The 13,085-nt window shown below is 45.2% G+C and overlaps 1 protein-coding gene across 3 annotated transcripts in view; it reads left to right on the top strand.

Annotated features, from left to right (window-relative positions):
• The first annotated feature begins 674 nt into the window (after nt 1-674).
• CFAP74 (cilia and flagella associated protein 74) overlaps nt 675-13,085 on the top strand; it is an 83,065-nt gene continuing 70,654 nt past the window's right edge. For 2 of the 3 annotated variants that reach the window (XM_083512786.1, XM_083512788.1), the window contains exons 1-5: nt 847-977; nt 3,793-3,956; nt 6,155-6,263; nt 7,225-7,380; nt 10,853-10,951. In XM_083512786.1, coding sequence (XP_083368912.1) covers nt 3,818-3,956; nt 6,155-6,263; nt 7,225-7,380; nt 10,853-10,951 — 503 coding nt within the window. In that variant the 5' untranslated portion in view covers nt 847-977; nt 3,793-3,817. Of the gene's footprint in view, nt 823-846; nt 978-3,792; nt 3,957-6,154; nt 6,264-7,224; nt 7,381-10,852; nt 10,952-13,085 lie in introns of those variants that run through there. The other variant, XM_083512787.1, reaches the window with a different exon arrangement.

The raw sequence follows: 13,085 nt of genomic DNA, 5'->3' as shown, positions 1-13,085 counted from the left end.
CAGGGGACCCCCTAGGATCATCTAGTCCAACCCCTGGAAAGCTGGAATCTTTTTGGCCAGCGGGGCTTGGACCCATGACCCTAAGATTACAAGTCTCATGCTCTACAACTGACTGAGCTGTTCCTTTGACCTGAACTTGTAATAGTATTAACTATCATCATCATCATCATCATCATTATTATTATTAAAAAGATGTTTCACTTGTTAGGCTTGATTGTAATGCTATCAATGTTTTCACTGGGCGCTACATTTCGTTGAGTTTTGATCGATTCCCATTTTGCCAGTATTGAGGCAGCTGAGGTAATAAGTGTTTGTGCGCGCACGCGTTTAGCTTCGGCGAGTATACGTTTGTAATTCGTGTTTTCCCAAGAAACATAATGTCTAGAAAGCGAAGTGGAAAGAATTAGGCTCCTGGGTTTTTAAGATTTAAAACAGAAGTGGGGGGGGGGGGGCACCATTAGGTCAGACGCCACTTCTCCTGCTGTCCCTTCAACAGCTTTTTAAAAAGCTGCCCTTCTGCGCAAGCTTTAAAAGGTGACAGAGCTCACCTAGCCAGCCTAGGCGCTGTTGGGATGTACCATCCCCTCAACTCGAGGCAGGGGAACATCTACGCCCACCCGCCTTTGCCTCAGTTCTTTACCAATGGCCAAAAAAAAGAAAAGTATTTTCCGTTAGAGAACGTGCGGGAAAGCGCCATATTTCTCCCGTTTTAATAATAATAAAAAAGCAAAACTGTGATCTCCCACCCCCTTTTTTATAACTTGGTTCGCTCCGTTGCCTTAGAAGCCACCCCAAACTTGACGAGTGGTAAGCGCTCCGGAGGTAAGGCGGTCGTGTTCCCTTTTGCGTCCTTCCTTTGGGGCAAGTTCATTTAAAACTCGAGGCGGTTGGGCGATACCAATAGCGGGAAGGGGAGAGATTGAAGGGTGGGGGAAGTTTCCGTTGCGGCGCTGTTTCAGATGTAAAAGACGTCCATAGTTAGTATAGATTGGTTTGCTACACTTATCTGTCAATCTTAAGTCACTTGCGCTGATAACAATTTTACTCAACAGCGATAAATCCAACAGGGGGTGAAGGAAAGTTGATATTCTGCATCTGCTACAGGTGTACACAATTAAAACTGTTGGAAGGTTGTACCCGGTGCTCGTCCTGCTCAGAGTAGACCCCTTGAAATGAATGGTGACGACTAACTTAGAGACATGGCGGTTGTAGACTCATTGCTCCTAGTGGACATAAGTTGGCCATGCTCATTAATGTCACTGTGTCTACTCTGAGTAGGACTAGCGTTGGATACAGCCCACATATTTCAGTGAGTCTAGTCTGAATAAAACTTAGTTGGCTGCAACCTTGGGTTGTTTTTAAGCACCCCAGATTTATTTCAGCAGCTTTGAGCATTTTAATAGGAAGGAAGGCCATGCTAAAACGTTTTTTTAAGTATACACTCTTGCGTCAACCTCTAATATACAACTGTTATGTTTTTATTTATTACATGGCAGACCCCAAAGATTATGGATCTCCAGAAGAGTAGACAGCTTTTGTGCTAGGTTTCGCCTCTGGGTCTAGTTAAAACAGCTGGCCTTTGCTTCCAGATCAAGCCCACCAGTACTAGAATTTTTGTTTTCCTAGAGTTGGGCTGGAATAGGCTATAGGTTTACCTCATTATCTTTTTCTTTATGAAAAAAAGAAAAAGAAATTTACATTTCTAGGGTGAAGAGTACACACAATATGATGAGTGGGTCTTTCCCTTCATCTCCTGTACTTGTTTTTGTGGTGATCTTGCTCCAAATGCACATTTGAAGGTATCTTTAAGTACTTGTGTCTGAGTTGACTTTCCCCCATGCTCCCTTTTTCCTTGTGTGTCCTGCCTTTTAGACTGTAAGCCATGAACCAGGGGCTGTCTTCCTACTGTTTTTTTGTAAATGGTTCTGGGAAGTTTTCTCAGCTATGAAAAGCAGGGTATAAAATTGTTTAAATAAAGAAATGACAGATTTGAGGGGTGACATTTAGCAGGAAAATGGCCTGGGTGGAATGGCCTGGGTGGTCTTCAGTTTCTCTGTTTTTGAAATCAAGCCCGAGAAAGATTTGTTGTGCTAGGGTGGCAGGGCGCTATAATCCACTTGCACACCCTTATGTTTTTGGTATGAGTGTGAATCCCTCCTGCAAAATACAGTCCGAAAGTGACCTACATATACCTGTTTGCTGGAAAGAAGGGGAAGTTTATGCTTTGAGAGCAAGCACTCCATGTGAAGCTTCCAAGAATGTTTTTTCATGAGCTACTGACTCCAGGTTTAGATAATGATTTTTACGTAATAAAAGCTTTGATTCAGATTAATTTCTTTTCTTCAGCCATAAGCCAATACAAAAAATAACGAGCATAAAAACGAAGAAGAAAGGACGAATGGTACAAAATGTTCAGCACATTGAAAAGCGACAGGTGTTCTCATACTTGTCCAATAATAATAATAATAATAATAAAATATACAGAGTTTTTACCAGAATTTTAAAAAATTCTCCTAAATTTGTTAGGGAGTAGACTTCTTCTCAAGAATTGCCAGATAAGACCTGCATTGATTCAGCTTACAGTCAAATACAGGGTTAAGAACAAATTAATTTTGACTGGTTTGTTTTTTAAAAAACACACACCACTTTTCATATAATTTCTAAGGAAAACATCAAGGGTTGTATCCAATGCTAATCCTACCATTGGATGAGTAGGTGAAGGGCCATAGCCCATTGGTAAGGCATCTGCTTTGCATGCAGAAGGTCCTGGATTCAATCCTTTGCATCTACAGGTAGGTAGGTAAAGGTAAAGGACCCCTGGATGGTTAAGTGACTATGGGATGTGGCGCTCATCTCAATTTTCAGGCTGAGGGAGCCAGTGTTTGTCCGCAGACAGCTTTCCAGGTCATGTGGCCAGCAGGACTAAACTGCTACTGGTGCACAGAAGACCATGACAAGTGCTAGAGCGCACATAAACGCCATTGGCCTTCCGGCCACAGCAGTATCTATTTATCTATTTGCACCGGTTTGCTTTTGAACTGCTAGGTTGGCAGAAGCTGGGACAGAGCAATGAGAATTCACCCCGTTGCATGGATTCAAACTGCTGACCTTCCGATCAGCAAGCCATGTTCAAATATATAAAAGGATGTCATATAGAGGAGGGAGAAAGGTTGTTTTCTGCTGCTCCAGAGAAGCGGACACGGAGCAATGGATCCAAACTACAAGAAAGAAGATTCCACCTAAACATTAGGAAGAACATCCTGACAATAAGAGCTGTTCAACTGTGGGATTTGCTGCCAAGGAGTGTGGTGGAGTCTCCTTCTTTGGAGGTCTTTAAGCAGAGGCTTGACAACCATATGTCAGGAGTGCTCTGATGGTGTTTCCTGCTTGGCAGGGGGTTGGACTTGATGGCCCTTGTGGTCTATGATTCTATGATTCTATTCTAAGCCAAGCAGCTCAGTGCTTTAGACCCATGTCCTTTTAGGCATCTCCAAATAGGGCTGGGGTAGAACTCTGTCAAAAGCTCTAGAGAGTCACTGCCAATCAGAGCTAGGTAGACCAATGGTCTATCACAGTTTCCTATGTACTCAAAGTAGACACACAGAAGTTAAAAAGTATGACCAGCTTAGGCCTAGAGTAACTTAGTTGGATATAATCTTTTTAAATATTGGACCTATAGTATTTTGGTCGCAGAACAGGAAGATATTTATTTAGTACTATTTGTTTTAAATTACATGCTTTGTTTTGGTTGAAAACAGTTTTTGTGCTAACATTTATTGTTTTCTTTGGCAGCTAAGCTCTGTTTGAAAGGAAAAAGATGGACCAAATAAATGACATGGAATCCACTGGCATTTCAGAAGAGAACCTCAGGCCTGAAGAGAATGAAGAGAACGAAGATAATGAAGAAGATGAGATGATATCTGACCAACTTGTGCAAGAGGAGGAAAGCTGGAAAGGTTCATATATAAAATGATGGTGTATATTTTATTGCACTTGTGAGGCTTCTGACACCAATTGGTCAAGCTGAGTGTGAGGACATGGAATATTTGTGAACATTCCAATTGCTCAGGGAAGGACACTGCAAGAATACTTGAAGTCCAGATTCAGTGGGGGAAGGGAGCTGCCAGTTTGGTCAGAAATTTAGAGTTGACCTGGAAGTGGGAGGGTGGGAATTAGTTTCAGGGGAAAATTGTGTCTCCTTAGAAGTATAATTTTCACCATGTCCGTGCATGTGCATTGCAGTGACCCAGAAATGGCTGGAAAAGGGGACAGAATGGGGTCAGAGCAGGCTTTTGCATGGTCTGCTGTTGCATGTGATGACCCGGAAAGCAACCCCCAAGCAAATCAGGGGGAGTCTGTACTCACTTTTCTGGAGAATAGGGACAAATTGTGTCTCTGGTGCTAAGAAACCCAGGATTGCACAGCTCAGTTGCCTTGGCAGTGAGGAAATTTCCTCACCCCTTGCTAATTTAAACCACGGGTGTGATGCTGTGGCATTGGCAGATTCCTTATATGATCCCTGAATGGTCAGGATCACTTGGGAAAGAAGAAGCCTAGGCAAAATAAAGGCAAATGCTAGAGAAAAATGTGTTTTTCATGCTCTTCCCATAGCTCCCCTTTTTGTATTTAAATAAACAAAAGGAAACCTTTAGCACATTGCTAATTAAAAATGCACACAGGTCATAGGGGCAGGATTAGCTTTGTGGCGCAGAGTGGTGAGGAAGCCAAGTATCATAAAGCCCACAAGCAAAGCAGCTGAAGGAAGCACGAAACACATAGGCAATGAGCTGAGGAAGAGGAACATCAGGGAATGGTAGATATATAACAAAGCGGTGGTCTGCCCCTACCTTAGAGACGTCAGTGTCCTCATAAGAGCAAACCTTCTACTCTGTCTATGAGCTATACTCTGGGTCATCAGAGCTTTGCAACTACAGCAGCTCTGATTTGAAAGGAAGATAATTTTATTCAGGTTAATAACAGTACTGGCTCAACAGGAAGCATGGAGTTCTGAATAGTAGCATTGAAGTTGTCCCAACAGTTGCTGAATCTTAAAAACAAATTATCCTAGGTAAGGTCTGCCCATCAGAGAGGCAATGTTGCAGCTGTCTGAAAATAGAGATTATATGTGACTTTCCCCGTCAACACCCTGGGCTGCTGCATTCTGCACTAGGTGCGAATTCTGTATTTCCTTCAAGGTCAGCCCCACATAAAGTGTGTTACTGTAGTCTTTCCTGGTGGTTACTAAAGTGTGGATAACTGTAGCCAGCTATCCCTGTGCAGAAAAGGCTCTAGTTAATACATCACCTGACACTGGGCATAAACACCTGGGCTTCAAGTGACAGTGATAGTTCCAGGAGTACTCCCAAACTACCTACCAGGCAGCAATGCTTCTGAATACCAGTTGCTGGAAACTGCAAGAGGGGAGAGTCCTCTTGTGTTCTTGTGGTTTTCCTACAGGCATCTAGTTGGCCATTGTTTGAACAGGATGTTGGACTAGATGGGTTATTGGCCTAATTCAGCAATCTCTTATGTCCTCATGTCCTTCAAGGTGGGTTACCACCCTGTCCAGAACAGTCTGTCCCAGCCAATCTTGGACCTGGGAAGCACAGAAGCTTCACATTGTCTGGATTCAGCTTCAATTTATGGGTCCATATTTATGGGTTCAATTTATTTCCTGCCATTCCTCGTGAAAGGAGCCCAGGGTAGCAACCCCGTCCATTACCACCTCCAGGCACTGACTCAGGACCTTCATTGCTTCTCCTGATAGCAATGGAGCATAGATGTGGAGCTTATGGAAATGGTGGAGACGTATGAACAGAATGCTCAAACAAATGCGTTTTCCTCTGCTGTCTGCTACAGTCTGTCATTGAACTGTAAATTCCATTTTCCCATTTGGCTATTACAGAGTTCCTTTGTGCAGCACTTAGGAAAGATGGCTTGTGACAGCTCTGTCGCCAAGGTGGAGTGCATTTGCCTGCGTTAAGTCCCTGAGTGTAAAATTGTCTTTGTATATATTTTGTGACAAGATCCCCCCCCATTATACACAGTAGTAAAGCTTTTAGCTTGTCATCTGTGTGGCCTCTTGTCTTGTGTCGACTTGTCAAGGAAGGGTATCGAAGTCGCAAAGGGCAAAAGTTTCCTTCCTTTCCATCAGGACCTGAACTTGAAGACGATTATGAGGAGGAGGCCCGCACAGACAGTAATGATGCTTTGGAAGGAGGTGAAGAGGAAGGAGAGAAAGGAGAGGATTTGGTTTCTATTGGGTGAGTGCTTTGGCATGAGAAGATACTCTTTTCACTTCAGAATTCAGATAGAGTACCCATAAGAACATAATGTTCTTGCTTGGGGAACGGCCATAGCTCAGTGGTGGAGCATCTGCTTTGCATGCAGAAGGTCCCTGGTTCAATCCCTGGTATCTCCAGGTAGAACAGAGGATGCTCCCTGCCTGAAACCCTGGAAAGCCACTGCCAGTCAGGGTAGACAGTACACAGCTAGATGCACGATTGGTTTGACTTGATATAAGGCAGCATCTTGTGTCCCTTGATCAGATGAAGGTCTCTTTTAGGGATGGGGAACCACTGACCCTCCATATCTGGTTGAACTCCAACCCCCATGAGCACTAGCATGTTGGAAGTTCTAATCCAACAGCTCTACAGTGGGAGTAGGGATTTTTTTCTCGCCAAAGGGCTACATTTCCTCATGGGCAACCTTCCATAGGCCACATGCCAGTGGTGGGTGTGAGAGATGTGGGTGCAGATAGACACACACCACTCTCCCATTCTCCAGTAAGTATTTTCACACTTATGTTCCAGCCAGGTAAATAAATCAGAGCCACTGAGGGGAGTGACTTGGGCAGAATGCTGAGGGCCAGATGGAGATACAGGGAGGGATGCCGTCAGCCCCCACCCTTGATCAAGGGAGGGGCACAGGAAATCCTCGACCTGATTTCATAAAGCATCCCTGTCTTCATTGCTGGGTGACACTATACCAGACAGAAAGCCCTCAAGAGAAGCAGAAACGTGACAACTTTCTTCTTGTTGCTTGTCTCCATCTTTGACACCTTGTAGGGGCAAAGAGGTGGAACAGAAATAATTCTAAGATGGTAATTAAATATATAAGTAAACCAAGTAAATTTATAAGGCCTATAAGGCCTCTGTTGTTTTTTTATGGCTTTTTGATCTTAAGATCTATGGAAATAGAAATCTGTTCTCTCCCCACGCCCAGCCAACCAAGCAGGGAAGGCTCAGAACAACCAAAGACACAGAGAATAAAAAAAACAATGAACTATGCAGACAGAGTTCGTGTTCTCAACTTGCGCAGGAACCTGAACCAACTTGACAATCTAGCCAAGGAAAAGGAGATGATTATTAGGAAAACCAGGTCAGTTCTCCATCCACCCTCCCCACTACACACACATAAGCATTTTCCGCTGTTTCCACAATGTATGGAGTAAAAGTTGTTTTTAGGGTTTAGCCTGTGCTTAAAGACTTGATTTCTCATTATGCTGAAAGGGTCTGTCTGCTGCCATTATTTAAAAGAAAATGTTCTTGCTTAAAATACCCTTGGGTTCCTGGAAGTAGGAGTAAGCAGGCAGGGGAGGAAATGGAGGAACTGAGTAGCATAATATAGTGTCAAGCGACTGAGGGCTGAGCTAGGCAATAGTTAGCTATGTGTCAGTGCCCTTAAATGCAGGGGTGTGCTTTATATGCAGATTACTAGCATTCTGGGATCCTAGCATGGTGGGTAAGGGGTCTTTAATGCTTCTCCTATGGGCATAAAAAGGCAGTAATTTCTGCTCTGATCTGTATTCTCATAATCAGTGCTGTTTCTGTTTCACTGCAGTTCACTTTCTGCCAAATATTTCAAGACTTGTCTCACTGTTCACTGTTTAACATAGATTATGGAGCTATTTACGTAACTTACATTCATTTCAATGTAAAGGAAACGTCAAAACAACGTTTTAAAAAATAGTCATTGATTATGGATCATTTGAGGACTTAAAAAATCAAGAAGGGTGTGAACAAATATGTGGATCACATGACTGCAAACATGTGAATTGCAGCAATTTCCACCTCATATTTTTATTTTCACCAGAATTCTCTGACAATCCTATTGCCTGCCCCCTGCTATGGTCTTGATTGGGATCATGGACACAAACCTGCAATTTGCATGGAGGGCTGGGGGAAAGAGCTCCCCTTGAATTAGAGGTTGTTTTGCAGCACAAATTGCACACTGTCCAATAGGGTTTACGCCTCCCTACCCCTCATGCTGGAGCCCTAACACAGATTGCTGCTGTCTCCCTCTTCAGAAATTTATGACATTTCATGTGGATAAGGGCACAGGTAAGCTCTTGGCTACAAATTCAGTTCAAATCTCTCACTTCCCACGAACTCACTCAGTTGCTCTAAGCAAGCACCCACCTCCCCAACCCTCAACATCTGTATCATTGATTTTAAATAAATGCATATAAATTTCTCAACCATTGATGCTTGCTTTTGATGAACCTGCTTCTATAATTGTGATGTTTTTACTGTTTCACTGTTGTTGTTTATTTGTTTTATTTATTTATTTATTTATTCATTCAGTTTATATCCTGATCATCCTTTCAAAGAAGCCTATAAACATAAATTAATATTTTATTATTATTTTTGTCACTATATTATTTTTATATACTGCTTCAGGATTTATTTATAAATGAAAAGTGGTTTAGAAATTCTTTTCATAAAAAATAAATACGAAGGATGGTATTAGCTAAATTTTACTCATAGTAGACCCATTGAAATTACTGGACCTAACTTAGGGCTTGTCTACACTTCTGCTAGTTCTGTGCCTAGAAAGCAAGTGCCCAAGTGGTTTTCCACTTGACCCACACTTTCTAGGCACTGGCCTGAGTGGTTTTCCCCCTGCCCTGTTCCTTTCCCAGGGAAAACTGCTCTTTAGTTTGTTTAGTGCTAAATCTTTAGTGCTAAATTGGAGCAAATCTCAGTTCGGAGAAAACATTAATGCCATTTGCTCTGACTGAGTACTAAAGAGTGGTTTTGCCCAGGTGAAAGCAGCGGGACAAGAGGAAATGTGGATAAGCCTTCAGTCATCTTCATTAATTCTTGAGGTTCTACTCAGAATAAGTTGAACACTACTCTAAGTATTGCTATGGATTGTAGCCAACTACCGTATTTTTCGCCCCATAAGACGCACTTTTTCCCCTCCAAAAATGAAGGGGAAATGTGTGCGTGTCCTATGGGGCGAATGCAGGCTTTCGCTGAAGCCTGGAGAGCGAGGGGGGTCGGTGCGTACCGACCCCTCTCGCTCTCCAGGCTTCAGGAAGCTCTGCGCAACCCTCGGGAGACCGGCTCGAGGGTTGCACAGAGCTGCCTGCAATCCCGGGACCAGCGCAGCTCTGCGCGGCCACCGGGAGCCGGGGGCGAAGCTCCGACCCCGCTCCCGGGGGCCGCGCAGAGCTGCCTGCGGCCCTGGGACCAGCGCAGCTCTGCGCGGCCACCGGGAGCCGGGGGAGAAGCTCCGCCCCGCTCCCGGTGGCCGTGCAGAGCTGCCTGCGGTCCTGGGACCAGCGCAGCTCTGCGCCGCCATCCCGAGCGGGGCGCTAAGTCCCGCCCCGCTCGGGATGGCGGCACAGAGCTGCCTGCCGTCGCGGGACTGCAGGCAGGTCTACGCCGCCATCCCGAGCGGGGCGCTAAGTCCCGCCCCGCTCAGGATGGCGGCACAGAGCTGCCTGCCATCGCGGGACTGCAGGCAGGTCTACGCCGCCATCCCGAGCGGGGCGCTAAGTCCCGCCGCGCTCGGGATGGCGGCACAGAGCTGCCTGCCGTCGCGGGACTGCAGGCAGGTCTACGCCGCCATCCCGAGCGGGGCGCTAAGTCCCGCCGCGCTCGGGATGGCGGCACAGAGCTGCCTGCCGTCGCGGGACTGCAGGCAGGTCTACGCCGCCATCCCGAGCGGGGCGCTAAGTCCCGCCGCGCTCGGGATGGCGGCACAGAGCTGCCTGCCGTCGCGGGACTGCAGGCAGGTCTACGCCGCCATCCCGAGCGGGGCGCTAAGTCCCGCCGTGCTCGGGATGGCGGCACAGAGCTGCCTGCCGTCGCGGGACTGCAGGCAGGTCTACGCCGCCATCCCGAGCGGGGCGCTAAGTCCCGCCGTGCTCGGGATGGCGGCGTAGACCTGCCTGCAGTCCCGCGACGGCAGGCAGCTCTGTGCCGCCATCCCGAGCGGGGCGCTAAGTCCCGCCCCGCTCGGGATGGCGGCACAGAGCTGCCTGCCCTCCCGGGACTGGTGCACTTCTCCCCATCGCCAGCCCCACAAGCTCGGGGGACAGCGGGGAGGCAGAGCGTGCCTTCCCACTGTTCCCCGACCTGGTTCTTCCAGCCCCGCACCTGGGGGGGGGGAAATAATTTTTTTTCTTTATTTCCCCCCCAAAAAACTAGGTGCGTCTTATGGGCCGGAGCGTCTTATGGGGCGCAAAATACGGTAAGTCTTACTCAGAGTAGAGCCACTGGAATTGATGAACATCTGTTGTAAACAACTAAGTCCTATTTGAAGTGCACCTATTAAAATTAATAGATTGAAGTTAGTCAATTAATTTCAGTGGACCCACTTTGAGTAGGGCTAACATTGGATATAACTTGGCATTCTTGGGGGGTTTTTTAATTACAGTATTAAAATATACAGTATTTATAATCTTATAATCATTAATTTGTACACAGATGAATTTTTGACTGTTAATTCTGTGCTGAAATCTGCAGCTTAGTTGCCAGAAATGTCAAAGAAAGAGAAGGGTCTTGAGATTTAGGAAGACCCCCCTCCCTGCCCCCAGTGATTTGTGCCTGCTTTTTTTCAGGGAGGAACTGGATGCCTGTCATTCCCATATTGACAGCCTAACAAACCAACAAAGGGTTGTAGAGAGCGAAATTGAGAGAGAGAAGGAGGCTGGGAACAGGTACGTAGCTGTACCTGCATGTCATAGATTGCTACCCTTTTCAGTGTTCACATGGCTCACTCTGAACTTTGATTACTCTCTCTGGTCTCTTGCTGTTGCTGGAAGTGCTTGATAGTCCCCATCCGCCACCTCTCCTGATTCTCTTTGTTGAATGGTTCTTAATGAGTCAGTGATTAAAATGTTTGATAAACACAAATGCAGTTATATCTGAGGACCACAGTGTGCAGTAGGAAACATTAACCTTTTGTTGTGTGCTAGGAAGCAGATGGAGCACTTTGCCTCCTCCTTGCTGATGCCATCTCTCTGTATGTCACACACTGTTCATACCCAGTGGGTGCCTACTAGTCAGCAGAGTTAGGTGCATGTAGCAGCTTTGGAAATGCTTGATCTTTTTCTTCTCCACATTCAAGGAGGAGGTAAGATTACAGTCGGGCAATTGTTCACACATGCAAGGCGCCTAATAGCAGATTACTGAACTTTCTTTGTGGCTGAACCATGCAGTGAAGAAAGAAAATGATCAAAGATCATTTGATCTTATCACACAAGACAAGGTGATTGTGGGAGGGGGGATGCACAGGGGAATCAGGCTCAAGCTAAGCCTTCTGTCTCCTCATAATGGAAATGCTTCGTTTCTCATGAATTGATATAGCATAGAGCAGGCTTCCTCAAACGGGCCTCCAGATGTTTTGAGACTACAATTCCCATCATCCCTGACCACTGGTCCTGCTGGCTAGGGATCATGGGAATTGTAGGCCAAAAACATCTGGAGGGCTGAGTTTGAGGAAGCCTGGCATAGAGGGTAAGGCTGCACATACACATACATTTAAAGCACTTCGCTTCCACCAAAGAATCCTGGAAACTGTAGTTTGTTAAAGATGCTGGGAATTGTAGCTATGTGAGGGGTAAAATGACAGCTCGCATGATTCCTTGTGGTTGTTGTTGTAGACCTCCTTTCATCTGAAGATCACAGGGTGGTTCACAACATAAAAATACAAAATGAGAACCCAAAATGCATAATAGAAACAAACCAATAGCCCTTCCTTTTGTGTGTGTGTGTGTCTGTGGGCTGGGTTTTTAATGTGACTTAAATGTACGATGTGTATGACATTTCGGCAATAAATCAGGAGGTCTGCAGTTTTATTCTGGATCTGTAGAACTTTTTCTGCCCTGAACTTACTTGAGGGCTTTAAGCAAGGCTCCCTCAGCCCCCCCCCCCATCTGCAAAATAGAACTGACTTAACCTTACAGCAGAGTTGGGGAGCATGTTAGACCCAAAGTCCCCTCAGCCCCAGCCTGTGTGGCCAGTGGTTAGGATGATGGGTATTGTAGTCCAACAGCATTTGGATGATCACAGGTTTCCCATCCCTGCCTTGCAGGGTTGCTGTCAGAACTGCCACTAGATAACGTATTTGAAGCTCTCAGAACACTAGAAGTGCTATGCAAATCTTAAGTATTACTGTATTGTTAGGGGCAAGCTAGGTGAAATACATAAAAGTTTGTAAGACTTTATTTTAGAGAGTTTTGGTTGTAGTTCCACTCAGAGTAGACCTATTGAAGTCAGTGGAACAAAGTTAGTCATGCTCAATAACTTCAGTTGGTCTACTGTGCATTAAAGACAACCACTAGGTACAAAGGTGAAATGAAATCAAGCAAAATGTTCCCTTTTCATGGTTTCATACCATCATTATATCAGATTGTTAAGGAGAATAGGGCAAGATGGCACTGTACTGCTACCAACCCTTTGCTCATGGGACTAATTTAAATTTGACAGTAATTTCTAATGGCTTTGTTCACTGAGGAGAAAGCAATAATAAGGCACACAAATGTGTTTAGCAGCAGGATGGGCTTCTGATTCATTAACCAAATGCAAAGTTATGATCATAATTTTGTTCTGAGATAGAATAGTATAATCCTGAAGGAATTCCAATTATTTCTTGAAACTTATGGCTCCCCCTCCCATTCTAAGCAGCACCGTGGTTATGTGAAGTCCTTGTTTGTTTTGTTCTCCTTAACCTTTTGATGACACTCTTCTGTTAAAATTATGAACTGCACTTGACTTCATGTTCTGTCCATCTACTAAATTCTACAGTTAAGGATTCTAAGAAGTTGCTACAGAGCAGGGACTGGAGAAACC

Source organism: Podarcis liolepis (assembly GCF_965112155.1).
Source record: "Podarcis liolepis genome assembly, chromosome: 7".
Classification (NCBI taxonomy): domain Eukaryota; kingdom Metazoa; phylum Chordata; class Lepidosauria; order Squamata; family Lacertidae; genus Podarcis; species Podarcis liolepis.
Note: the sequence above shows the minus strand (reverse complement) of the source record. Positions and strands in the feature narration are given on the sequence as shown.